We start from the raw sequence: 22990 nt of genomic DNA, 5'->3' as shown, positions 1-22990 counted from the left end.
GCGAAGGGGTTTGGATGCGATCTTTTGATCAGGGATGCGAACTCAGATGCGCACAGGGGCCGGGCATCAGGTGTGACTGAGGTGATGGTGGACGGGAGGGCGCGTGCGGCCGGGCGAGGGGCACGGGGACAGTGGCGCTGGGCTCTGGCCAGCCGAGGCCCTGTGGGGTGCGTGCCAGAGACGCCAGGTCACTGGTTTGTTTGTTTTTTTTTTAACAGCCGCTGGAGACGTGGGTTTTTTTTTTTTTTTTTTTTTTTCCCTTCTTCTTTGTTTTGTTGCTGTTGTTTTAAAGTAACAAGCTCTCTGGCTTTTAAAAAGTGTTTATTTATTTTTAATTGATTTATGACTGACAAGCTCTCTAGTTTTAAATGTTGAGGTTAATCCATCAAGTTGTAGAAGATTGCAGGGCCAAAGAAAGTACATCTGTGAACTGCATTTGGCCATCTAGTGGCCAGTTTGCCATCTCTGCTGTTGGGGCCCTGCAGGGAGCGGTGTCCAGGCAGGAGTTGCAGACTTGCAGAGAAGTCCCCATTTGTGGGGCTGGGGTGCTAGAAAGATGTATCCCAGAACTGAGCCCTGGATTGTGTGAGCTGAGTAGCTGACTTGGTTGGTGACTGGGAGTTGTCCCTTGCCTTGTCTTAACATATCCTTCCCTTCTCTGTCCCTGTAGCATTAGCCCAGATCTTGGGGGGTTAGATTGGGGAGTTGGGGTGTTCTGAAGCTGGGGAGCAGACACCCTCCTTGGCAAGCAGGCAGGACTCCAGACTGGAGCCGGGTCTTGGGGACTTCCTGTGCCAAGTGTCAGTGAATTGGGCTGGGAGAACATTTTCAAAGGAGGAGGTATGTTCCAGATGAATCTACCAGAGCTGTTCAGTGGGGAATTGTGATCCTGGTACTGCTTGGTCTTGGGTTCTAAACTGCTAACTGAGGAGAAGAGGAGAGATGCAGAGGAATTCTGGGAGACGAAGTTACAGTCAGTTAACTGGCATCTCCTGGGTCCCTCCTCTGGGCAGGGCAGAAGGCTGGGCATACGAAGATGAGTGCATTGTAGCTCTTGCCCTCAGGACACTTTCAGATGATGTGGGCTAACCCTGGAGGAGGCTTCTTGCCTGGCAGGCTTGGGCTGGGGGAACCAAGGAAGGGAGGAAAAGCCTAGAAGGTGATGCAGGGGTGTCACGGACTTAGAGCCGTGGACTTAGAATTTGGGGAGGTGATGGGAAGGAAGAAGGCATTCCCAGCTAGGAGTAGGAGCTGTGTAGTGAGGGTAGAGGTGATAGCAATAATTGGATCAGCCTATCCATCGGGGACATGGAGAGAGATCAGGGGAGAAGGGTGTTTAGGGCCCAGTTTCTGGACTAGGAGGGGTTCGATGCTGTCTTATGGAAGGTGGATGTTATATTGTGGTAGAAAGGAGGAGGCTGAGGCGATGCCAAGTGGGATCTTCTGTAGAGAGTGCTGTGTGAGAGGATACCAGTTGTGGAAAGGTGTCTTATCCCCAACCAGAAGACCATTCCTTGGGGACAGGTCTGTGTGGCATTTCTCTGAGTTCTGACCCAGAGAACGGTCACCCATCCAGTACCCTCGGCCCTCATTCTTATAATGATTGAGAGGAAAAGGGCTGTCTTCTGGTGCTGAGCAGGCCCTGGTGGCCTCGGGACAGTGGTCCTGTTCCTATTTGGCAGCCTCATGCCTCCTTCCTGCCAGTCCAGCCTTGTTCCCTCCTGGTGCACAGAAAGTGTCAGAGTCTCTAATACAGCCCCATCTGTGCTGTGAGAAGGCAGAGTGGATATCAATGTTTAGACAACCCATCTTCTGAGTGCTAGCCTGAGGGAGTCCTGATCTGGACCTGTGAGATATTTTGAGGATAGTTGGCTCCTTGGTGGGATCGGTTGGGTATTGAGGGGAAAGGCTTTGATCTGAGGCAGCCCCCACATTCCAGCCCTGGATCAAACGACTGCTGGCTTGCATGTTGTCTGTCTCTTTTGGGGTGGGGGTCCCTCCAGTAACCTCTGGTTGTGGCCCAGATTCCAGTACTTCCTTCATCCTGTTTGCTCTTCCCAGGTCAGGTTCTTCTGGAAAGAGAAGAGGCGCACAGAGGTGGCTGGTTCCCAGATGCTGTAGACCCCCATGAACACCATGGCGGAAGCCAGACTCCAAACCCAGCAGAAAAGCAGCCAGGATGGTCAGGAGGTAGCGTTCCTGTTCCCAGAACACCCTCTATCCTCCTGCCTCCCGTCTTGTGCCCCTCACTCCTGGAGCCCACCTCCCTCTGTCAAGGACTTTGAGTCCTCTCATCTCTCCCTGTGGCCCTTTTCCAGACCAGCCTGTGGTCCTCAGGCTTTGGGATGAAGCTGGAGGCTGTCACCCCATTCTTGGGAAAATACCGCCCCTTTGTGGGTCGCTGCTGCCAGACCTGTACTCCTAAGAGCTGGGTGAGTGACTGTCAAGCCAGGCCCTACCTTGGGAAGCTTGGTTCTGGGAGCCACAGCTGCCGCAGCCCTGGGAAGCAGTTTCCTTTATGTCTTCCAAGCCCAGCCCTTCCCCACGCCCATTGTCTTTCAGGGGAATGGGTGCACTAGTGTTTGTTGGTTTGGGCCTGGCTCCTGGCTCCCAGGCCCGGGAGAGTTGGGTGGGGACGTACAGGGGGATCTGAGAGGCCAGAGGGCTGGGGTCTGAGCATGCCTGCACTCAGAGCGGAGGGCCTGGAGACACTGTCCACTCGGAGTCAGCGAGCACTCGGCACGTGCTTGGGGCCTCTGTAGGTCCGTGCTGTGTGCTGGTGGGACACGGGGCTCTTGTGGAGATCCAGGCTACGTGTTCCCTGCTGTTGGTGAGGGAACTTCTCAGAGATGATGTGCTCCTCTCCAAAAGGGTGATTCTGTAGAGGATGCAGCCCTTCCCTTTTGACCATGGAGCCCTCTCTCCTAAGTGAACTTCAGGATCTGAGGTCAGACAGCCTTTGGGAACTGCAGTGCTATAATCCATCTCTCAGTAGACTGTGTAGCCCATCAGGGGAAGACTGCAGAAGACAGAGCAGGAGCTCGCCTTCGCCGCTTTGCAAAGGGCCCCCCAAGGACATGCTCTCTGCCCCTTTCCGGCAGGAGTCCCTCTTCCACAGAAGCATAATGGACCTCGGCTTCTGCAATGTGATCCTGGTGAAGGAGGAAAACACCAGGTAGTCAGAGCTGGGGGTGGGGCCGGGTGGGGGGCAGCGCCCTTGGGTACAGGGCTGCTGGGGCCCTGCTTTGTGGTGTCATTTTCTTCTTTTGATGGGACAAGAATGGACTGTGCCCTCTGCTCCAAACCCACGGGTGGGGACAGGCAGGCTTGGAGTTTTCCTGCAGCTCCTTTTGTGAGCTTTCAAGCCCCGAACCTGTACCCTGTTCCCTGGGGAGAGGGGGTAGGACTGGGCCACAGGTGGGCAAGTGCTTCCTCTTCCTGCTCCATGATAAGCCAAGCTCAGGTGTTCCCAGCCCTCTGAGATATCTACCCCCTGCTCTGGGGGCTGTGTCCAGGTTTCGGGGCTGGCTGGTTCGGAGGCTCTGCTATTTCTTGTGGTCACTGGAGCAACACATACCACCCTGCCAGGATGCCTCACAGAAGATCATGGAAAGCGCTGGGTGAGGAGGCAGGGATTGGGATCTGGTTGGTACTTCTGGGATCCTTAAGGGGATGACAAAGGCTCTAGGTGGGGCTGGTTGAAAGGACTGGTTTGAAGAGTGTTAGCTTGGTCAGGGACCCTTTATTAAAGATGGAGGGTGAAGGCTGGAGGCTGTGCCCTGGGGACTGCAGGGCTGAGGGAAGTGACCTTAGGCCTGCTTCAGCCTTACACCGCAACCACCACCTCCCCCCACTCCTCAGGGTGCGGAATATCATCTCAGGGAGGGCCCCGGGAGGGGCTGGGGAAGGCCAGGTGCCCAGCCACGTGAGGAAAGAGGTACAGCGCATCTTGGGCCACATCCAGGCCCCGCCCCGCCCCTTCCTGCTCAGGTAACTCTGCCGAAGGGCGCCCTGGGCTGGGGCCTCTGCCCTTGGGGAGAGAGCATTGGCTGGGCTTGGGGAAAGACTAGACTCCCCTCCTGGGGGAGCTGGGTGGTGTATTTGCCAGACAGCCTGAGGGAGCCCTGATCTGGACACTAAGAATTCTGAAAACAGCTGGCTCCTTCAGGCGACCAGTTGGGGGAGGGCAGGGGCTTCGACCTGAGCCGGCTCCTGGATTCCAGCTCAGGTCCTCACACTGCTGTCCTGTGTGTATCTGCCCTGCGAGGGTGGGGGCGTAGGGGGGTCACCTCAGGAGCCCCTGGTTGTGACCTGGACTTCAGTGCCGCCGCTGTCCCTGCACCTCGCCCCAGGTCTGGCTCCTGTGGCGAGAGGAGACGGTGGTCCCCTGTCTTGCAGGCCTGCCCACTCACTCACACACACCTGCCACTCTCGCCCCCTGGCTCCTCCCATGCGCGTCCTGCACAGGGTGCAGCTCCTCTTAGATGCAGAGCGAGCCTCTGGGGAAGTGGAGGTGGCACATGCTTGCAGGAAGGACGGAACAAGGGCAGGACTGAGAAAACCTGAAGGCGGGGAGGAGACCTGTAAGCCAGGGACAGAGGGGAAATTGAGCCAGCCTTGGGGAAGGACGGACGTCAGGGAGCAGTTCTCCCCGAGGGAACAGCGTGAGCTGTGGCTGCAGGAAAAGGCCAGGTGTGCTCAAGAAGCTGATGTGGTTGGGAGCTGGCAAGTGAGGGAGGGAGTGAGTTGTTGGAAACAAAATCGAGAAGTAGAAGGGAACAGATATGCAGAGCGGTATACAAGATGTTTGGATTTGATTTCTAAGTGCAGTGAAAACCAACAGAAAGGTTTTAGACAGAGAATGACAACAAGGTTAATTGAGGTCAAGAATAGAGAACAGGTCCTCTGGGGAGGCTGGTTTGTTAGTCCAGGTGAGATGATGGGGGGTGGGGATGGCAGTAGAACTTGGGAAAATGGATTGAGAAACCAAAGTGAAATTAACAGGACTCACTGATGTACAGGAGGGTTGGAATGGGGCCAGTGGAGGGAAAGGGGGCTGCAGGTGAGCTGGGTGTCTGGCTGAGCGCCTGGCAGTGTGGTTGGGGGGAGGAGGCAGGCTTGTGGGGGAGTGAGTTTGGCCCACAAAAGGTGTTTTGGACATAGAAGTCTTCTGACACCTGACATACTGGTGGAGACACTGAGGCAGCTGCTTATATATTAATATATGAGTCTGGAGTGCAAAAAACAGGTTGAGGCCAGGAATGGGTCTTTGCAGATCTTTAGCACGTAGGTGATGCTTAAAGCCAGGGAGGAGTGAGCCACTGGGGGAAAGGGTGCAGGGTAGCACATGTGAGGCTCAGCTGTCCTGAAAGTGCTGAAAGGCCAAGTGAACAGGAACAGGAAGCAGAGGTTGTTGGTGACCTATGACCAGCCTTCCATGCATCCATTCTTTGGCTTTGTCACAACTTCCAGTCCCTTGACCTGAGCACCTTACACCAGCCATCAGCCCACCTCCTGTCTTTCCTGCCCTCCAGGCCTAGCTTAGATTCCAGGGCCCCTGGTGACAGATGTGTCCTTGGGAGGGAGTCACTGGGCAAAACCCAGTTGTGTTTGAACCCAGCCACCTGCCTTCTCTGCGTTGAAGCAGCCGAATGTCACTGGAGAGACGCACAGTGGGTCGACCTGCTTCCTTTTTAAGTGTGATTCTCAGAGGAGCACAGCGTGCTCTCCAAGGCTCTGATCTGGACCGCTGCTTCTCTGACTCACGCGTTGTGTCCTGATCGCGCTTCATGGAGAAACAGGAGCCATCTGATGGGGACATGCCACGTGTCCTCCATATTGTCATGCTACCTGCATCTAGGCTTCTGTCCCCGCTTAAAGCCAGTCCTCTCATCAGGCTCTGGACATCCCCTCCCCAGAGGTTCTGCCCCTTCATTGTCCGCTTTCCTTCTTGTATCACTGACCCCTCCCTTTTAGTTCACTTGCCCCAGCAGTTTGCAAAGACAAGGCTGGTTATGCCTAGAGAGAGTCTCGGTTCTCTGATCTCCTTTGGGATGCATGGGGGCACAGACGTGCTCTGAGGCAGCTGGCCCATGACGTCTTCCTAGGGGAGTATCAGCACCTTGCAGGTGTGGGCTCTGATGTCAGGCCCACCTTCCAGTCCCAGCACCCCCACTTCTTAGCTTTCTCTCCTACCCAGCAGCTTCTACAGCCACTCTGAACCTCACTTTCCTCTTCTGTAAAATGAGGACAGTAGTAGTGCCTGCTTTAGAGGAGTTCTGGGCGGCCCTCTGGGGGGCCCATACCTGACTGGGCACTGCTCTGCAGGCTATTTAGCTGGGCACTGCTGCGGTTCCTGAACTGCCTCTTCCTGAACGTGCAGCTGTACAGGGGCCAGATGAAGATGGTCCACAAGGCTGCCCAGGCAGTAAGGCCCGCCCTCACTGGGATGGGGATGGGGTGGGAGGGCGGGGACAGGAGCAGAGGCTAGGCCAAGCCCTGAGTCGGGACCAGCCCCGTCAGCTGGGTGGGAAAAACGCACTGCTCTTTGACGACCTTGTCTTCGTGTCTCACGGTCCTGCTCCCTAGAGGCTTCCTCTAACGGCTTTTCATCATGTCTTAACAACCATTACGTCAATGCATTACCTTAAAAGTTGTTGACAGAGCTCCTCCGCTTTTGGGAAATGTGCTCAGAGAAAGCCTGCTCAGCCGAACCCTCCCTCCCTCTGGGACTGCCCTGGGTCTGGAGGCGCTAGGTTTCAGCTGCCTGCATCTACAGGGCGGGGGTGTGGCTTGGCACTTCCCTCTGGCTCTCCCCGGAGCAGGGCTCGCCGCTCGTCTTCCTCTCTACCCACAAGTCAGTCCTGGATGGCATCCTGCTGCCCTTTGTGCTGCTCTCCCAGGGCATGGGTGTGCTCCGTGTGGCTTGGGACCCCCGCACCTGTTCCCCCATCCTCAGGTAAAAGGCTTGTGCCCTTAGATGTACAGCAGCGAGGTCCCCAGACTGGGATAGAGGTGTTGGGGAAGGAAGGTGGTGTTGCTAGCATCAGCTCCCCAGAGGGTCTCTTCCTGGCCCCTCTGCTCTCAACATATTGTGCAGCCCAGCCTGTGGGGCTCAGATGGAGGGTCAGCTGTGGGCTCTAGGGCCATGCCTGGCCTCAAGGTGGTGAGGCAGGACCCAGGCTGGCCCTGAGGGGGCCACGGCTCTCACTAGCCTCCTGCTTGGTCCCATCTCCTGAGCACCTTACCTCCTCTGCCCTGTGCCCCACAGAGCTCTGCTGAAGAAACTTGGGGGGCTTTTTCTGCCCCCCGAGGCCAACCTCTCTCCGGACAGCCCTGAGGGGGTTCTTGCAAGAGCTGTGGTCCACGCGGTGAGTGCTGTGCCCCCAGTGGTGGTTTATGGGGCCAGGCCAAGGAACAGGGGCCTTGGCTGTTTGGTTCTGACACCTGCCTCCCTCCACCTACTTCCAGACTGTGGAGCAGCTGCTGGCCAGCAGGCAGCCCCTGCTCATCTTCCTGGAGGAGCCCCCTGGGGCTCGGGGGCCTCGGCTCTCAGCTCTGGGCCTGTCCTGGCTGGGCCTGGTGGTGCAGGTGGTCCAGGCAGGCATCGTCCCAGACGCTCTGCTTGTGCCAGTGGCTGTCACCTATGACTTGGTTCCAGAGGCACCCCATGATACGTGCCACGTAAGACCTTCCTGCCCTGGGTCCCCAGGTGGATACCATCTCCAGAGAGGAGGCAGTGTTGTATCCTGTGACTGAGGCCCCTCGGGGCTGGGGTTAAGGGGGAAGTGCAAAGGAATTTCACCCCTATGGTCATTATCCTGTGGCACCCGCCAAGGCTGTAACAGTCATCCTCTCATTTCATTCCCAAAAGACCTTGCTAGGGAAGGATCTCCTGTTTCACAGGCAAGAAAGTGAGCCTGGAGAGGTCATGGTCATGCACCAGGCTGAGCCTAAGATGGAGTGGAGCAGAAAGCGTGCCCCAGGCAAGCTGGCTCCCTCAGCGCCCTCCTCCTCCCTGCAGGCCTTGGCCCCGCTGGGGCTGTGGACAGGTGCTCTGGCTGTTCTGCGGAGCCTGCGACGCTGGGGCTGCGGCCGCCGAGTCTGCGTCCGTGTGCATCTGGCCCAGCCCTTCTCCCTGCAGGTGTGGGCCCTGTTGGGCAAGGCTGGGCGTACTTGTGGTCTGTCATAGGGCTTCTGGCAGCCTGGCCCTCAGGCCACTGCAAGGACGGCCTGGCCTACTGCAGGTGGGCTATATGCAGGCTTCCAGGTGGGCCAGGGCAGACCACCTGAGCGCCTTGTCCTGGGCAGGAATACACCATCAGTGCCAGAAGCTGCTGGGGCAGCAGGCAGACCCTGGAGCAGCTGCTGCAGCCCATCGTGCTGGGCCAGTGGTAAGGGCAGAGGAGTGTGAAGGTCTTGGGCAAGGGAGGCAGCTCTCAGACCCCGGCTTGTGAGCTGGCACCCCGTCCTCTCCTGACCACAGACACATCACCAGCCCCAGCCTTCCCTCACCAGCTAATCTTTGTCATCTCAAACCATCCAGGTGCCCCCCACCCCGCCTGTAAGTTGGGTGTGGGTTATGGCACACTGGCCTGGAAAGGACTAAGGGTACACGGGCCTGCTCTTGCAGGGATGGGAAGCACCCTCACCTTTGTATTTGGAAAGCTCTGGGTGCCCCCGTGGTTGTCTTTACGTTTGGTCCCCTCATCCTGTGACCTGTGTCTCTATCCTAGTACTGCTGTCCCCGACACGGAGAAGGAGCAGGAGTGGACACCCGTAACCGGGCCCCTTCTGGCCCTCAGGGAGGAGGACCAGCTGTTGGTCAGGAGGCTGAGCTGGCACGTCCTGAATGGTGAGGGGCCCTTGGTCTGGCCTCTGGGGGAGGCTCCTGAGCACTGTGTTCTCCGAGTTGGCCAGTGGGTCAGGGCCCTCCGTTCCAGGTGGGTTTCTGCACCTGCCCCTCCTGCGGGCCCACTTGGGGCACATGAAGAGTGGAGCCTGTCCCTGTCTTTGCCCCTGAGGAGGGGCAGCCAGGGGGAGCATGAGCCACCAAGTCAGAGCACACAAGCAAGCAGCTGCCCGGCCCACTGCACACTTTGAGGTGACATTGGCTGAACTGAATAATGTATGTCAGGGGCTTAACAGGTACCTGGAACAGAGGGGGCTCTTAACAGCATAGTTACCATCTTCTCAAGTGTCTCTGCCATGGCAGAGACTGAGTTGGTGGGTAGCGCCATGGGGTTGCAAAGAGCCAGACATGACTGAGTGACTAAGCACAGCACAGGCCTGCAGGAGGCAGGGAGGGTTTCTGAGCTCCCAGCCTGGGTTGCAGCATGTATTTGATAAATGTCAGTTCTCCACCAGGGAGGGTGGCACGCAAGGACCAGGCCTGCTGTGCCCTTCCCAGGGTGGAGTTGTGTGGGAGTGTGTATGTGGCTGCTGGCAGGGAGGTGTGTTCTTGGCTTGGAAGACTTGCCCAGTGACAGAGGGACGGGGCTGCTGGGCCTCGGCCCTGACCAGCATCCCCGACCTCTGGCTCCAGCCAGCGTGGCGAGCTCTGCGGTGATGAGCACGGCCATCATGGCGACGCTGCTGCTGTTCAAGCACCAGAAGGTAGGGCCCGGGGTGCTCAGGGCCCAGGGGGGGAGCCCGGCCCTTGGCTCAGTGCCCCTCTGCCCACCCAGGGCGTGTTCCTGTCGCAGCTCCTGGGGGAGTTCTCCTGGCTGACAGAGGAGACGCTGCTGCGTGGCTTTGACGTGGGCTTCTCAGGGCAGCTGCGGTGCCTGGTGCAGCACACGCTGGGCCTGCTGCGGCCACACGTGGCCCTGCTGCGCATCCAGCAGGGGGACTTGCTGGTAGTTCCGCGCCCTGGCCCAGGCCTCACGGCCCTGGCACGCCTGAGCGCCGAGCTGCTGCCCACTTTCCTGAGCGAGGCTGTGGGTGGTGAGTCCCCAGGGCTTGCGGTGGGTGGAACATGTAGGGGTGAGGGGCGTGGCGCGCCTCCTCATGTCCGCCGCCTCCTCCCCCAGCCTGTGCTGTGCGAGGGCTGCTGGCAGGCAAGGTGCCGCCCGAGGGCCCCTGGGAGCTGCAGGGCATCGAGCTGCTGAGCCAGAAGGAGCTGCACTGCCAGATCCTGCTGCTGCTGCACTTGCTGCCACAGGACCTGCTGCTGCTGCAGGTCGGGCCTCCGCAGCCCACTCAGTCCTGCGCCTCCCTGCCGGGCCGGGGGCGGGCCCTGCCTGCCCGAGCCCTGTGGCGGCAGGCCTGGTCGGGCTTGCCTGAGGTCACGCGGATGCCTGTCGCCCCTCAGCCCTGCCAGTCTTCCTACTGCTACTGTCAGGAGGTGCTGGACCGGCTCATCCAGTGTGGACTCCTCGTGGCTGAGGAGGTAGGAAGGGGGCTGCAGACGGAAGCGCCTGCCTGGGGCCCGGCTCCTCCTCTGCCCCGTGTGGGGGGTGGGGGAGGGCAGCGCCCGCCCCAGCTGAACAGACGCCCGGGTCCTGCCGCCACCACACTCCACCTCGGGGTCTGTCACCACGCTGCACTGGCAGGACTTGACAGGCGCATCTCGGGGGGCTTCTGCAGACCCCCTGCCCTCCACATCTCTTGTCCACAGGGGCTGTGGCCCTTGAGGGTAGGTGCTCATGTCCTCAGCAGCCGTCACCGCCTGGCGTGGCCTGGGGCATCCTCCTCGGCGCCCCCAGGTCTGCATCTGGTTTCACCTCCCTGCGTCTGGATGGCCATGTGCCCCGTTGGGGGGCCTCGAGACTGGACCTTGGCCAGCCTGACAGGGCCCCGTGGCTCTCCCGGCCCTCAGACCCCAGGCTCCCAGCCAGCCTGTGACACGGGGAGGCAGCGTTTGAGTGCGAGACTGCTGTGGAGACTGAGCGGGGACTTCACCGACAGCGACAGCGACGACTTTGAGGAGGCGGAGGGCCGCTACTTCAGGGTGCGTTGGGGGCACTGCTGGGGAGGGCGCAGGGGAGGTGGTGGGAGCTGCCCTCACCCTGGCCTGTCTCCTTCCAGCTCAGCCAGCAGTCGCGCTGCCCCGACTTCTTTCTCTTCCTCTGCCGCCTGCTCAGCCCAGTGCTGAAGGCTTTTGCGCAGGCCGCCGCCTTCCTCCATCAGGGACGGCTCCCAGATACTGGTGAGGCCCGCACACCGTGCCATCCTAAGGAGAGGCCGAACACGGTGTGGGGTGAGCTCTGCCTGCGTGGGGCCCAGGTCTCAGACCCTCTCCCTCACAGAGTCCGGCTACGCTGAGCAGCTGTTCCAGTTCTTACGGGCCACAGCCCAGGAGGAAGGGCTCTTCGGTGAGTCCCAGCAGCTAGGCCCAGGCCCCGGGGTGCAGGAGGAGGTCGGCTGCTGGCTGCTGCCCCCTAGTGGGCAGTGAAAGCCCAAGGTCAGGAGTACTGACTGCGGCGTACAGAGGCCTTTGGGTCCAGCTTGAGTCCTCTCCTTGGGTTGTTCCTTCTTTAAAGAGAAGAGAAGCTGTGCCAGGGGACTGTCCCCACCTACAGCCTTCACTTCTCTTTCATCCAGAGTGTGCGGACCCAAATCTTGCCATCAGTGCCATCTGGACCTTCAGAGACTTGGGGGTGAGAGGGGCTGGTCTCTCCATCCTCCTGTCCCCCTGCCTCCCACCCCCATACCCTGACAGAGCTGCTGAGGGGAGCTGGCTGTACCCACTCGGGGATTTACCCAGGGTTTCCCAAGAACAGGCGTGTGGACAGTAGCTGGGGCAGGTAGGATAGTTTTCTCCCTAACCCCTGGCTCGTCGTGCTCCCAGGTGGGGCATCGGGATGTCTGAGAGGCGGCATCTGACAGGGGCGGGGCCCAGCGCCCATGGGCACTCAGAGCCCCTCTCTGTGGCTCAGGTGCTGCAGCAGATGCCTGGCCCTGCAGGCCCCCTGCTCCACCTGTCCCCGGCCTTTGCCAGCCGGGACAGCCAGGAAAGGCTGCAACGGTTCATCCAGCAGTTCATCTGCAGCTAGAGCCGTGGGGAGGGGCCCGAGTCGAGCCTTTTCAGCCCTGGACCGCAGCCCTGCCTTGGGGAGAAGACTTGCTAGCTGGACCGTCACGTCTTTGCGGCTTGACTGTGCCTTGCTTTCTGCACCCTTTGCCGCAATAAACTAGAGGACTGGGCGAGCCCTCTGTGCCCAGGCTCAGCACTGTTTCTCTGGTGTGGTCATGTGTATGTATCTGTTCTCCTTCCCCACTGGGTGGGAATGACCTCTCACTCCTTGAAACACATCCTAAAGGAAGATAAAAAGTTTATTGAGGTGAGCACCATCGCCTCCCCCTCTACCTGAAGAGAAGCCTCAAGGCGGCTGGCACTGGGCCTCTCGCCATGTTGGGCTCCATGGGAACAAATGCCCCTTCTGCCTGCAGCAGAAGGCATCACGCCACCTTGTTGATGATGACACCCAGTTCTTCAATCTCACACTGGACTTCATCGCCCTTCTGCAACAGAGTGGGCCATGAGGCTGTCAGGCCTGAGGTGTGGCGCACACACGTCTACACATACACAGACCTGGGTTTCTCGGGTCTGAGCCAACCGTGCCAGGCTTCTGCCTGTCCTCACTCAGCCAACCTACCTTGAGGAAGACAGGAGGCTTCCTGAACACACCCACACCTGGGGGCGTCCCGGTCAGTATGATGTCCCCTGGGTAAAGAGTAACGAACCTACGGGCAGAAGGGCCAGGTGAGGTCAGGGGCTGGGGTGCCACAGCCTGGCCTGGGGGGCCCAGTGAAGCCCCCAGGTGGTGGTTGGGGCCAGGCTCCACCCCACTTACTGGGAGACCCAGGCTATCAGCTCTTCTGTCTTAAACACCATCTGGTTGGTGTTGCTGCTCTGCACCACCTCCCCATTCACTCGGCAGCAGATCTTGAGGTTGTGTGGGTCTGAAACACAAAAACGACACGTTTGGGATTCTCCCTTCTGACCGCCAACCCCCTCCTGACAACCAGGAAACGGAAGCACAGGGTGGCCTTGTAACTTGCCAGGGGAGAGGCTTGTCTGCTGGGCTCCCCACCCTGGAGTCTGCGTGGACCCTGGCCTGCCCAGGCCTCCCTGTGCCCACCACCCAGCAGAGCGCCCACCAGTGGTCACTGGGTGGGTTAACGAGGGGGTGTTCCAGACTCAAGGGGCAGAGAACAGTGGCTGGGTTTTGCCTTAAAGAACAGATCCTATCTGCAGCAGAGGCTGACTGGGCGTTATAAAGCAACAGGGTAACAGCCTGAGCAGAGTGCAGACTCCTGCACCTGAGGCTCACCTGCGAAGGAGCCCTGGGCAACCAGCACTTCCGTCCTGCTTTCTGGCGCTTCACACAAGCAAAGCACACCCAGGAGCACGGTTTAACCTCACTGGTGACTGACTGCACGGGGCGCCCTGAGGCTGAACTCCACAGACAAGTCCCCGCCGGGGGCTGTGCCGTCCTCTCCACCCGTCTTCTCCAGGCTCCCACCGTGCCCTTGCTGTAGCTGCTGCCGCCAGGCCACACGGTGGCTGGGGGAGGCCCTAGGGCTTAGCTCCCATCTCCTTTACTAAAGAGGGCCGGGGGCTCAGGAACACCTGTTCCTGTGACGCTCCAAGGCCGTCTCTGCTTCCTTGCTACGTAAGGACTCTCCCAGATGGTGGCAGCCAGAGGAAGCCTGACCCAGCCGTCAGGAGAGAGCCCTCCCCTGTAATTCATGTCCTGAGTGCAGAGTCACCGCCTCTGCTGCTGTACGCCTCTGCAGTGGGGACAGGGAGGGAGGCCGGTGGAGAGAGCTGCTCTAATCCAACAGTCGGCGAAAGGGCAGCTGGGGACGGGCCCTCGGCGGGCCACGCCCCTCTCCCCTTCTGGAGAGCAGCTTCGCTGAGGCATCTATGCAGGAGCAAGGAGAGGAGTCGCCAAGCGGGCTGCCAGAGACCTACCTGGCACACTGTCCTTGGTCACCAAGGCAGGGCCCAGAGGGCAGAAGGTGTCAAAGGTTTTCCCCAGCAGCCACTGCTTTCCATTGCGTCTCATCTGCCAGTCACGGGCACTCACGTCGTGTGCCACAGTGAAGCCAGCCACATGGGCCATGGCATCTGCAGCCTGTGGGGGGCAGGGGATTTGGCCAGATTGGAGGTCAGCTCGTGGTGACACCAAGCCCTGTCACAAAGGGTCTCAAAGCCTTGATCCCATGTTAGTGGCTGGAGATACCCAGAGGTGGTGGTGGGTGAGGGGCAAGGCAGCATCGGGAGCCCATAGATGCCAACCACTTCCCAGTGCCAGGACAGCTGGCCCTCTCTCCCTCACCTTGATGTACTTGCCTCTCTTTCCAATGACCACGGCCAGCTCCACCTCCCAGTCCACCTCCTGTAGGGCGGGAAAGGGGCAGTAAGCTGCCTGGCTCTGGGCTCCGTTATTCCGTTGAGGGGTTCCTGCCACGGCGCCAGGCCTCTGAACGGTGGGGTGGCTGCCGGCCCATGTGTGGAAGACCACAACCCTAGGGAAGGGCCCATAGAGGAGGGCCCGCAGGGGAGGTGTCATGTGTGGCCCACAGCCTTGGGGCAGTGGAGGCAGCACCGCTGGAGGCAGGCAGAGTGACTCCAGTGACGGCGGAAGAGCAACGTTTTTCTGGGGTCGGGCGGCGGGGGGGGGCGGTGTTCAACCAAAATCACTCTTGATACTTCCAAAAAAGGATAAACACTGAATAACAATAGCTAACCCTACTTGTTTGCCAGGCACTATTCTAAGTGCTTTAATGCACTAACTCACTTAAATAATAACAAGATCAACATGCCAAAATAAACATGGGCCAAAGGCTTGAATAAGCAGTTTACAAAAATAAATACACAGGGCCACAAAAAGGAAAACATGCTCAGCCCGTTCCAGTTCCATAATCAGCAAAGTGCAAATATAAAGTAGTCACAAGTTAGCCAGGCAAACTGACTTTTCTAATAGTAACAACCATGAACACAAAGAAGAACTAGATTCCTTGGGGAAGTGGCCAAGTCTATGTCGGCAAGGAGAGTGCAAGAAGCCTGGAACTGCTTGGCCAGAGGAAGGAAGTGCTCAGTGATGCGGTGGGGGCCGTTCGAAAGCCGCCCCTTGACCAAACTGAGCTCCTCTCAGTATCGGAAAGAATGTCAATGATGGACTATGGACTGTGACATACTGGATAAAAGTAAAAGTCAGGAATTTACAGGGATAAAGGGACAGGGCTAAAACAAAAAAACAAGCAGTGTTTCTCCACAGAATACCGGCTAATAAAAGTAGAAGGCATGACAGAAAGAAAAAAGTCACCTTCTTCTAACCCTCACTGCAGTAATGGACTCAGGGGAGGACGACCAGATGATTCCTGAAGAGCACTTGCAGGGCAAATAAGATAGTCATGCGGTTTCAGGGACTCCTCTGCAGACGGTTTACTAGTTACCACAGGGAAAGGCGCCTTTCCACGCAGAGGCCACGTGAGCACCAAGGAACCTAGGCGGCCAAACTTCAGGACCAGCTGACACGATGTGGTGCAAGCACGCACCTGCTGCCTCAGACAACGCCGGCGCCCCGCCCCACGCCCCCTCCCAGACTGAGAGCCAGACCCCACTGTGACAGCGTGAGAGGTGATGCCATCTTGAGGGCAGAGCCCCCATGAGGAAAGAGGTGTCAGAGAGCGCACTTCCATGACCATGCTGAAGACAGGCACCTGTGGGCCAGAAGGGCGCCCTCGCCAGGCACACAATCTGCTGTGCCCTGCTCTTGGCCTCTTCCCAGCCTCTAGAATCTCAGGAACGCAGCGTCTTGCTTTATAAGTTACCCATTCCACAGTGTTTTTACAGCAGCCTAACAGATTAACCTGTGCAGAACTCAACAGAAGTGTTTAACCCGCAGCTAATCATGACGAGCCGACCGGACAAATCCAGAGTGTGAGACACACTATGAGACAATGTGCCCGATTTCTTCAAGAAGCCCGTCGTGAAAGATAAAAAGGGTAGGGAGAAAAGCTGCTTGAGACCAGGGGCCAGCAAGCTGTGGCCCACCGGCCACACCCTCGCTTGCTTGCGGCTCTGTTCCTGTAAGTGAAGTTTTCCTGGGATACATGTCCCTTCACGGACCAGCCAGGCTGCTCTCACACAGCAGTGGCGAAGCTGAGCTGTTACTGCAGACATTACTGGGTGCTCAAAGCCGAACACTTACTACTAACTGGCCCTTTGAGGAAAAGTCTGTGAATCCCTGTTCTAGACGAAACACCAAAAACAATGTGTGACCCTGACGGATCATGGACCAACACCAAAGATCAAAACGGGACCCAAATTAAAAGTCACCTTTGGAGGCAACTGGTAATATTCCCAGCTGCACTATATATTAGATATGGTTCATATTAACTTTCTTTGTTGTAATGGTATTGTGGTCATGTAGGACATGGTCCTTATTTTCAGGAGATGTATGCTGAAGTTTATACGAGTGAATTCTTTTGTTTTTTTGCTGACAAAGCAACAGACTTTACTGGAGAAGGAAATGGCAACCCACTCCAGTCCTCTTGCCTGGAGAACTCCATGGAGGGAGGAGCCTGGTAGGCCACAGTCCTTGGGGTGGCAAAGAGTCGGACACGACTGAGTGACTTCACTTCACTTCACTGGGCAGGGGCGCCTGGGTGGAGAGCAGGAGGGTAAGGAAACCCAGGAAGAGGACTGCTCCGCTATATGACTTGCAACTATGAGTGAACTGTCTTAACGTCTATAATTTCCTCTGTAAAGTTCTTTCTACCTAACCCCCCTTTAAACAGTGTGTGTGCCTGTGGGGCGTGAGGGGAGGAAAGCAGCAGAGGAGCGGGAAAGCAGGGCAGGGAGGCAAGAGGAAAGCAAGCAAGACGCACACGGTGACTCCAGGCAGACTCTGGGCAGTCGCTGCAGTTTCCCCCCAGCTTCCCTCTAATTTTCGAAGTATTTCTAAACTAAAAATTTAAAAGTACGAGTAAGGGTACGCACACTGCTGGTGGACATGTAAACTGCTTTTGCAGCCGAAGGTCACTCTGGCTAATTTTTGAAACCCTGCCTATTCTCTGACAAAGACATTCACATTCTAAGAGTTAATTTAAAGGAAATGATCACACATTCATGGGTGTGCAAAGTCTCTTCTATAAGGATATTCACTGCAACATTATAAAAGCTAAAAACTGGAAACAACCTATTTAGCAATATGAGGACTACGGAATGAATTATGGCCACTGACACAATAGAAAACTAAGCAGCGACCTAAAAACCGTTGGGGAGAATATTTCATGGCATGAAAAATGTCCGTGATGGGGAACTTAAGTAAATGGTACGCATATGCACAGCACAGACAGAGACAGGAACAGAGAAGCCCTGGGGACTATGTGTGGAATAAAGGGAAGTGATACAGATGAACTTACTCACAAAACAGAGGCTCACTGGCTGCAATGAACTGACAGGTGCTGGGGCAGGGGGAAGGGATGCTTAGGGAGTTTGGGATGAACATGTACACACTGCTGTGTTTAAAATGGGTAACAAGGTCAGACCTTCTGTACAGCACATGGAACTCTGCTCAATGCCATGTGGCAGCCTGGATGGGAGGGGAGTTTGCAGGAGAATGGACACATGTATATGTATGGCCGAGTCCCTCTGCTGTTCACCTGAAACCATCACAACACGGTTAATTGGCTATTCCCCCAAAACAAAAGTTCAAAAGGAAAAAAAAAATTCTGGGAAGATCTACAGTAAAACATAAATGTTGCAGGCCCTGAACAGTGGGGACACGTGCAGCTTTTCATTTCTTTATGTATTTATATAATTTTGAAAATTATGTAATTTCTTTACACATTTTATTTCTTTTCTATAAAACAAGTATATTACTTTTATAATCAAACAGGAAAACAATTAATGTCTTTTTTTCCCCCAGGAGCCGTCTTATCACTGTATAATACCCTGAAGTTTCTGTTTAATGTGCTACTGAGCAACAGGTGGTTCCCTTAGGCTGGACGCTGAGCGCCTGTGATGGCCTTAGGGACTCGGGGTGGGGAATGGAGGGCAGGCACCCACCTGGCTCTCGGGTGGAAGGATGATGTCGTCGTAGGGCCCCACGATGGCGCTGGCGAACTTGCTGAAGATGATGGGCTCCTTGGGCACAGGCACGTTCTGCTCTCTGCAGTGGTCCGCATAGTTCATGCCCACGCACACCACCTTGTCTGGCCGAGTGACTGGGGCCAGGAACATCACCTCTGACCGTGGGAGGACTGGCAGCTGGGTGACCAGTGCTCTTCAGAAACCAGACAGGAGAGAGGGGCGTGCTGGGGAGATCCTGCAGCTGCTACCAAGCTCTGCTTTTTAAAACATACTTTCTAGATCAACCATCAGAGTCAGCGTTGAAAATCAAGCCCAGCTATTGCCCCTTGATATGAGAGCACTGTGTATGCTCATCCAGTGTCGATTTCCTCTCCCCCATTAGGTAATATGGGCTTTTGCAGGTGGCTTAGTGGTAAAGAATCCACCTGCCAACGCAGGAGACGAGGGTTCAATCCCTGGGTTGGGAAGATACCCGGGAGAAGGAAATGGCAACCCACTCTCGTATTCTTGCCTGGAAAATCCCATGGACAGAGGGGCCTGGCGAGCTACAGTCTGTGGGGTCGCAAAGAGTCTGATACTACTTAGCGACTAAACAACAACATGATATGGAATTACATAATACAGAAATACATGATGATTCCCATGTAAGTGAATTCAAAGGGTGCAACTGGGGATAAGGGAAAGCTCTGTCTTCTGCCCCTTCTCCTAGTCACCCACTCCCTCCCCACAGACAAGTGCTGTGTCCTGTATGGATCTTCAGTCACTCTGTGTATACTCTTCTCCCATCTTTTTTATGCCAATGACAGCATGTTATATACACCTTTTTAAATATATATATTTTAGAGATCTTACTGTATTAGCTATTAGCTAGTTAGTCTATTAGCTTCCTCTCTTTTGTACGGTTGTATATTACTGCATAGTAGATACACCCAATTCTCTAATAAAGGACATGGAAGGAGTTTCTAATCTTGCAAGAATATGAAAGTAGGGGAAAAATACTGTTACCAACACTGTGTGCTGTCAAACATCTGTATTTAGATCAGCTTAACAGGTGAAAATGACACCTCAGAGTGTTTTGAGTTTTTTAATTTAGTTTTTAATTTACTGTGCATCAACATCTTTAGACCAGATCCCATGGGGCTCCTGGGTTCAGAGAGGCACCCACCTAATCCAACTCAAACCCAAGAACTGTCTCTAAGAACATCTTTGCAGCCCTCTCCCCTCTTAGGATCCCAGGTTCCAGCCCCTCAGGCAAGCCCCCTCGGGAAGGCAGGGGGAGAGAGTAGAATCCTGTTCCCCTCACCAAGTGTGTGGCCTTGGGGAGGTCAGTCATCCCCCCTGGGTCCCCCTGTAAACCGAGGCTATTGACACACACGATTCCTAAGGCTCTTTGCTAAGAGAGAGGAAGCCTGTATTACCCTGATCCTTTGCAAAAGAACTACCCTGGTTCTGTTTCCCAGGGCGGGAATGGGGTGGTAAGGAGTGAGGGAGAACGGGGCAGCTAAGGCAGGGTCGTGCTGCCTGCTGACTTACCTTCTCACCACTGACAGAGTGGCCTCTCCCTGCTCCAGGAACTCCACCATCGTCTTGGGCAGTGTGGGCTCAAAGGCGTTGAGGTCGATGACACCGCTGCCATCCCCCGACTCCAGGCCCAGACGGGGTCCCGTTAGGCGGGGTGCCTGGAACTGCACCAACCTCATGTCTCTGGAGAGCTGAAAGGGCCACCTCTGCGCCTGCAGCACGGTCGTGAGCAACCTCCTTCCACCAGACCCCAGCATCAGCCCCTATGGGGAGAAAGTGGGTCCCGAGGACAGAGGGCCTGAGACCATCGCTGGGGTTCCCGAAGCTCCTCGAGCTGCAGCCCAAGGCTTTTCGCCCCATCAGCCTTTCCTGGCACATGGCATGGGAAGTGGTCCAGATTTTAAGTTATTTCACCACGAGTATAAGGTCATGTTTTGCTCAATTCTGTGCCTGTAATGAAACACTGAGAAGTGAAGGACCAGGAAGCCTGGCATGCTGCAGTTCACGGGGTCTCAAAGAGCCGAGCATGACTTAGCAACTGAACAACAATGAAACACTTCTGGAGAAGCAACTACTTCATGCCAGCCACTAAGCTAGGTCCCAAGGATTCCAGTCTTCCCTCACCCAGCGCTTCCTGACAGCTTACGCTGTTCCTGGCACCGCTGAAGGAAAACAATGCAGGTCAGACACGCTCAGCCCCGCCGTCCTGCCTGCAGGGAAGGCTGATGTTCACTGATGTGGTTAAGTAGGATTCAGCAGCTGAGACCACTGCTGGGGAGGCTGAGGGCCCTGCCTCGGTCAAGTTTCTTGAGGAAGTGTGGGCTAGGCTAAAATGAATAGGACAAGGAATTCATTAAAGGGGGCCCACCATGAACAAGAGACCACAGGTGGAACAGGCTCCACTCAAAGACAAGCTGACAGAAGCAATTTTTTTTTAATGCCAGTTTGATCCTGTTACTCTATTTGGTCTTCCCAGATGGTGCTATGGTAAAGAACCCGCCTGCCAATGCAGGAGACGCAAGAGACACAGGTTTGATTCCTGAGTCAGGAAAATCCCCTAGAGTAGGAAATAGCAACCTGCTTCAGTATTCTGGCCTGGGAAATCCCATGGCCAGAGGAGCCTGGCAGGCTACAGTCCATGGGGTCGCAATGAGTTGGATATGACTGAGCAAATAAGCGTGCACGCATGGGCGAGAGTACAGGCTGCCTGGGGAGAGGCTGCAGGCAGAGTTCAGGGGCCAAGCCTGACAGGGGCTCTCTCCTCTCTGGGTCCCTGGGCCATGACTGTCTCTTTCATTACTGGGTGCATGGTGCCTAGTACTGTGCCCGCCACGCAGCAGGCTCTCAGCTAGTATCAGCTGAAAGCAGGAATGTCGGAGCAGGGGCTTAACTTTTCACTACTTGGGTGATCCACTAGCTCGGTGATTATCCATCTCAGGAGGAGGTGCCATCCCTCCTCAAATCACTGAGAAAGTATCAACACGGCTCGGGTCCCATCTTGAGCTCTAGGCTCCACTCAAAAGACAAAACCCATTCTTCTTTTTTTGTTTCTAAGTCTGGCTTCTGTTCCAAAAGTCCCTCCTCTTCATGGTTCCATGCTTTTAAAAGTAGCCCTTTATGCTTGGGCTTCCCAGGTGGCGCCTGAGTAAAGAACCTGCCTGCCAGTACAGGGAATGTAAGAGGCATGGGTTCAATCCCTGGGTCAGCAAGATCTCCTGGAGGAAGGCATGGCAACCCGCTCGAGTATTCTTGCCTGGAGAATCCTATGGACAGAGAAGCCTGGTGGGCTACAGCCCATGGGGTCACAAAGAGTCAGATACAACTGAAGCGACTTAACATGCATTATGCTCAGGCCCTTGGAGGTAATCCCAGACTCCTGGTTGTCTGATGATTCGATCTGCCTTGAGAAGTTAAAGACTGATTAGATCCAGGTCTCTTGTTCTGATTGCTCACTGTGCTGGCTGATGAGTTTAACCAGAAAACCAGGAGTTTAAAACCTCCTACCCTTCTACCTTACACAAGTACCTACCACGCCACGGGCAAGGGATGTTCAAGCTACAGTGTTAGCACTCAGATGCTTCACATACTAAGACTAAACAGATCCCACTGAATGCCAGGTCTTACCTTAAGTGCTTTACCTGCAATGTCTGATTTAATTCTCCTGACAACTGTGGAAGGTAGGGTCTGTTGGTCCCATTTCACAGATAAACAATCTACAGTAAAGTGTTGGGACCTGAATCCAGGTCCGGGTGACACTGGAGTTCTTGATTTGGGTTAATATGTCCTCGTGTCCTCGGGGTGTTGACACTTTAGCCCAGGGGTATTGATGAGAAATAGGAACCTCCAACAGGAGATTTGGAGGCTCAGGGACGCCCTGCAAGCCGTCAGCCATGCGCAGGGAAATTTGATCTGCTGGCTACTGCCTCGGGGAGAGGGCTGGTCACCTGCTCTCCCAGATAACCACAGGCTGACCTTCCCACGTGACAGACCCTTGCAGATTCTCATTTCGTCCTATAGCAATCCCTCCAGGCAGAGCGCCTCATTTCACAGAAGGGGCGTTGAGGCTTCAGGTGAAGTCACCAGCCAAGGCACCTGAAAGTGGCCCCGCTGCTTCTGCAGGAATCAGCCACGGTGCCTGAGCTCAGTCCAGCTCCGGAAAAGGGTCCTTAAGCAAAAAGGCTGGGACCTGGCACGTCGCAGGCGCCATAAGCCTGCGAGACGAAGGTCTGCGCCCGGGATCGCGTGCCACTATTCACTCGTCTGGGCCCCCGCGTGGGTTCCCCAGTTTCCCTGTATGCCTAGCTCAGTGGGCGCTCAGAAGGGCCCGCCCACCCTATTAGAGTGCTCGGAGAGGCGGGGCAGCAGCGTTCAGCCCTGCCCATCCCGGGAGGCCGGGAGGGAGGCCGAGGCCCGGCGCGCCCCGCCATCTGGCCCAGATCTAACCTACCTGGCCCCCTGCGCTGTCGGGATAGGACTCGCGGGCCCGAGACCACGATCACCCGGCGCCTGAGCGCAGGTACAGAGCTCGGGAGACAGCTACCAGCCTAGAGTTCTAACAGGGTGAGCCGAGGGGCTCCCCTAAATAAGACGTCAGCGGAGGCGGGCGCGCTCTCGTGGCGTCACGGAGACAACGGCCAATAGCAGGGCGTCTAGTTCGGTGCCGGAAGCACGTTGAGGAGGGGCGGGCCCAGCGCTGAATGGTAGGAGATCTCTTGATCCTGCAGGCTTGCTGGCGCAGACTCCATCCGCCGGGCGCTACGTTCCCGGAGGCACTCGCTCTCGGCTCGCCCTGCCTTTGCAAGAACCTGAAAGTGGGTGCTTCCTGAAATTTTGCGCCCTGGACCTGCCTGAGGCCCTGCCTCTGGACCAGGCCCTGCTCTGATCTTTGAGCAAAACGCAGTGGAGACCAAATTATGG

The 22990-nt window shown here is 56.4% G+C and overlaps 2 protein-coding genes across 3 annotated transcripts; one reads left to right on the top strand and one right to left on the bottom strand.

Moving 5' to 3' along the window:
* On the top strand, window positions 1839-12167 carry GPAT2 (glycerol-3-phosphate acyltransferase 2, mitochondrial). Of its 2 annotated transcripts, XM_005686247.3 has the most exons (21): window positions 1839-2190; window positions 2319-2432; window positions 3102-3175; window positions 3516-3620; window positions 3862-3990; window positions 6328-6427; window positions 6825-6958; window positions 7271-7370; window positions 7471-7683; window positions 8024-8143; window positions 8311-8393; window positions 8736-8854; window positions 9545-9615; window positions 9687-9945; window positions 10032-10180; window positions 10313-10390; window positions 10820-10951; window positions 11029-11149; window positions 11250-11315; window positions 11545-11600; window positions 11880-12167. In XM_005686247.3, the coding sequence occupies exons 1-21, from the start codon at window positions 2128-2130 to the stop codon at window positions 11994-11996; spliced, it is 2403 nt and encodes an 800-aa protein (XP_005686304.3). In that variant the 5' UTR covers window positions 1839-2127; the 3' UTR covers window positions 11997-12167. The 2 variants fall into 2 exon arrangements, with proteins under 2 accessions (XP_005686304.3, XP_017910324.1); XM_018054835.1 differs by lacking the exons at window positions 1839-2190; window positions 2319-2432; window positions 3102-3175; ... (1 more) ...; window positions 3862-3990; window positions 6328-6427 and having other exon boundaries at window positions 6664-6958; window positions 10032-10390; window positions 10619-10951; window positions 11545-11964.
* Window positions 12259-22709, bottom strand: LOC102175132 (fumarylacetoacetate hydrolase domain-containing protein 2). Its single transcript, XM_018054836.1, has 8 exons — window positions 22521-22709; window positions 19586-19836; window positions 18029-18245; window positions 14289-14348; window positions 13922-14084; window positions 12798-12906; window positions 12600-12687; window positions 12259-12465 (listed from the first exon to the last, which is right to left on the bottom strand). The coding sequence occupies exons 2-8, from the start codon at window positions 19828-19830 to the stop codon at window positions 12403-12405; spliced, it is 945 nt and encodes a 314-aa protein (XP_017910325.1). The 5' UTR covers window positions 19831-19836; window positions 22521-22709; the 3' UTR covers window positions 12259-12402.

The sequence above is a fragment of the Capra hircus genome, chromosome 11 (assembly GCF_001704415.2).
Source record: "Capra hircus breed San Clemente chromosome 11, ASM170441v1, whole genome shotgun sequence".
In the NCBI taxonomy this organism is placed as follows: domain Eukaryota; kingdom Metazoa; phylum Chordata; class Mammalia; order Artiodactyla; family Bovidae; genus Capra; species Capra hircus.
The sequence above is the reverse complement of the archived record's forward strand: the minus strand, read 5'-3'. Positions and strand labels throughout refer to the sequence as shown.

Coding starts and splice junctions, on each gene's coding strand:
- GPAT2 (XM_005686247.3), top strand. CDS start 2,128: ATGAACACCATGGCGGAAGCCAGACTCCAAACCCAGCAGAAAAGCAGC. Junction 6,428..6,824: donor TCCACAAGGCTGCCCAGGCA/GTAAGGCCCGCC, acceptor TCCCCGGAGCAG/GGCTCGCCGCTCGTCTTCCT. Junction 9,946..10,031: donor CCTGAGCGAGGCTGTGGGTG/GTGAGTCCCCAG, acceptor CTCCTCCCCCAG/CCTGTGCTGTGCGAGGGCTG.
- LOC102175132 (XM_018054836.1), bottom strand. CDS start 19,830: ATGCTGGGGTCTGGTGGAAGGAGGTTGCTCACGACCGTGCTGCAGGCG. Junction 18,246..19,585: donor ACTCTGTCAGTGGTGAGAAG/GTAAGTCAGCAG, acceptor TGGTTTCTGAAG/AGCACTGGTCACCCAGCTGC. Junction 12,466..12,599: donor AGCCTCCTGTCTTCCTCAAG/GTAGGTTGGCTG, acceptor ACTCTGTTGCAG/AAGGGCGATGAAGTCCAGTG.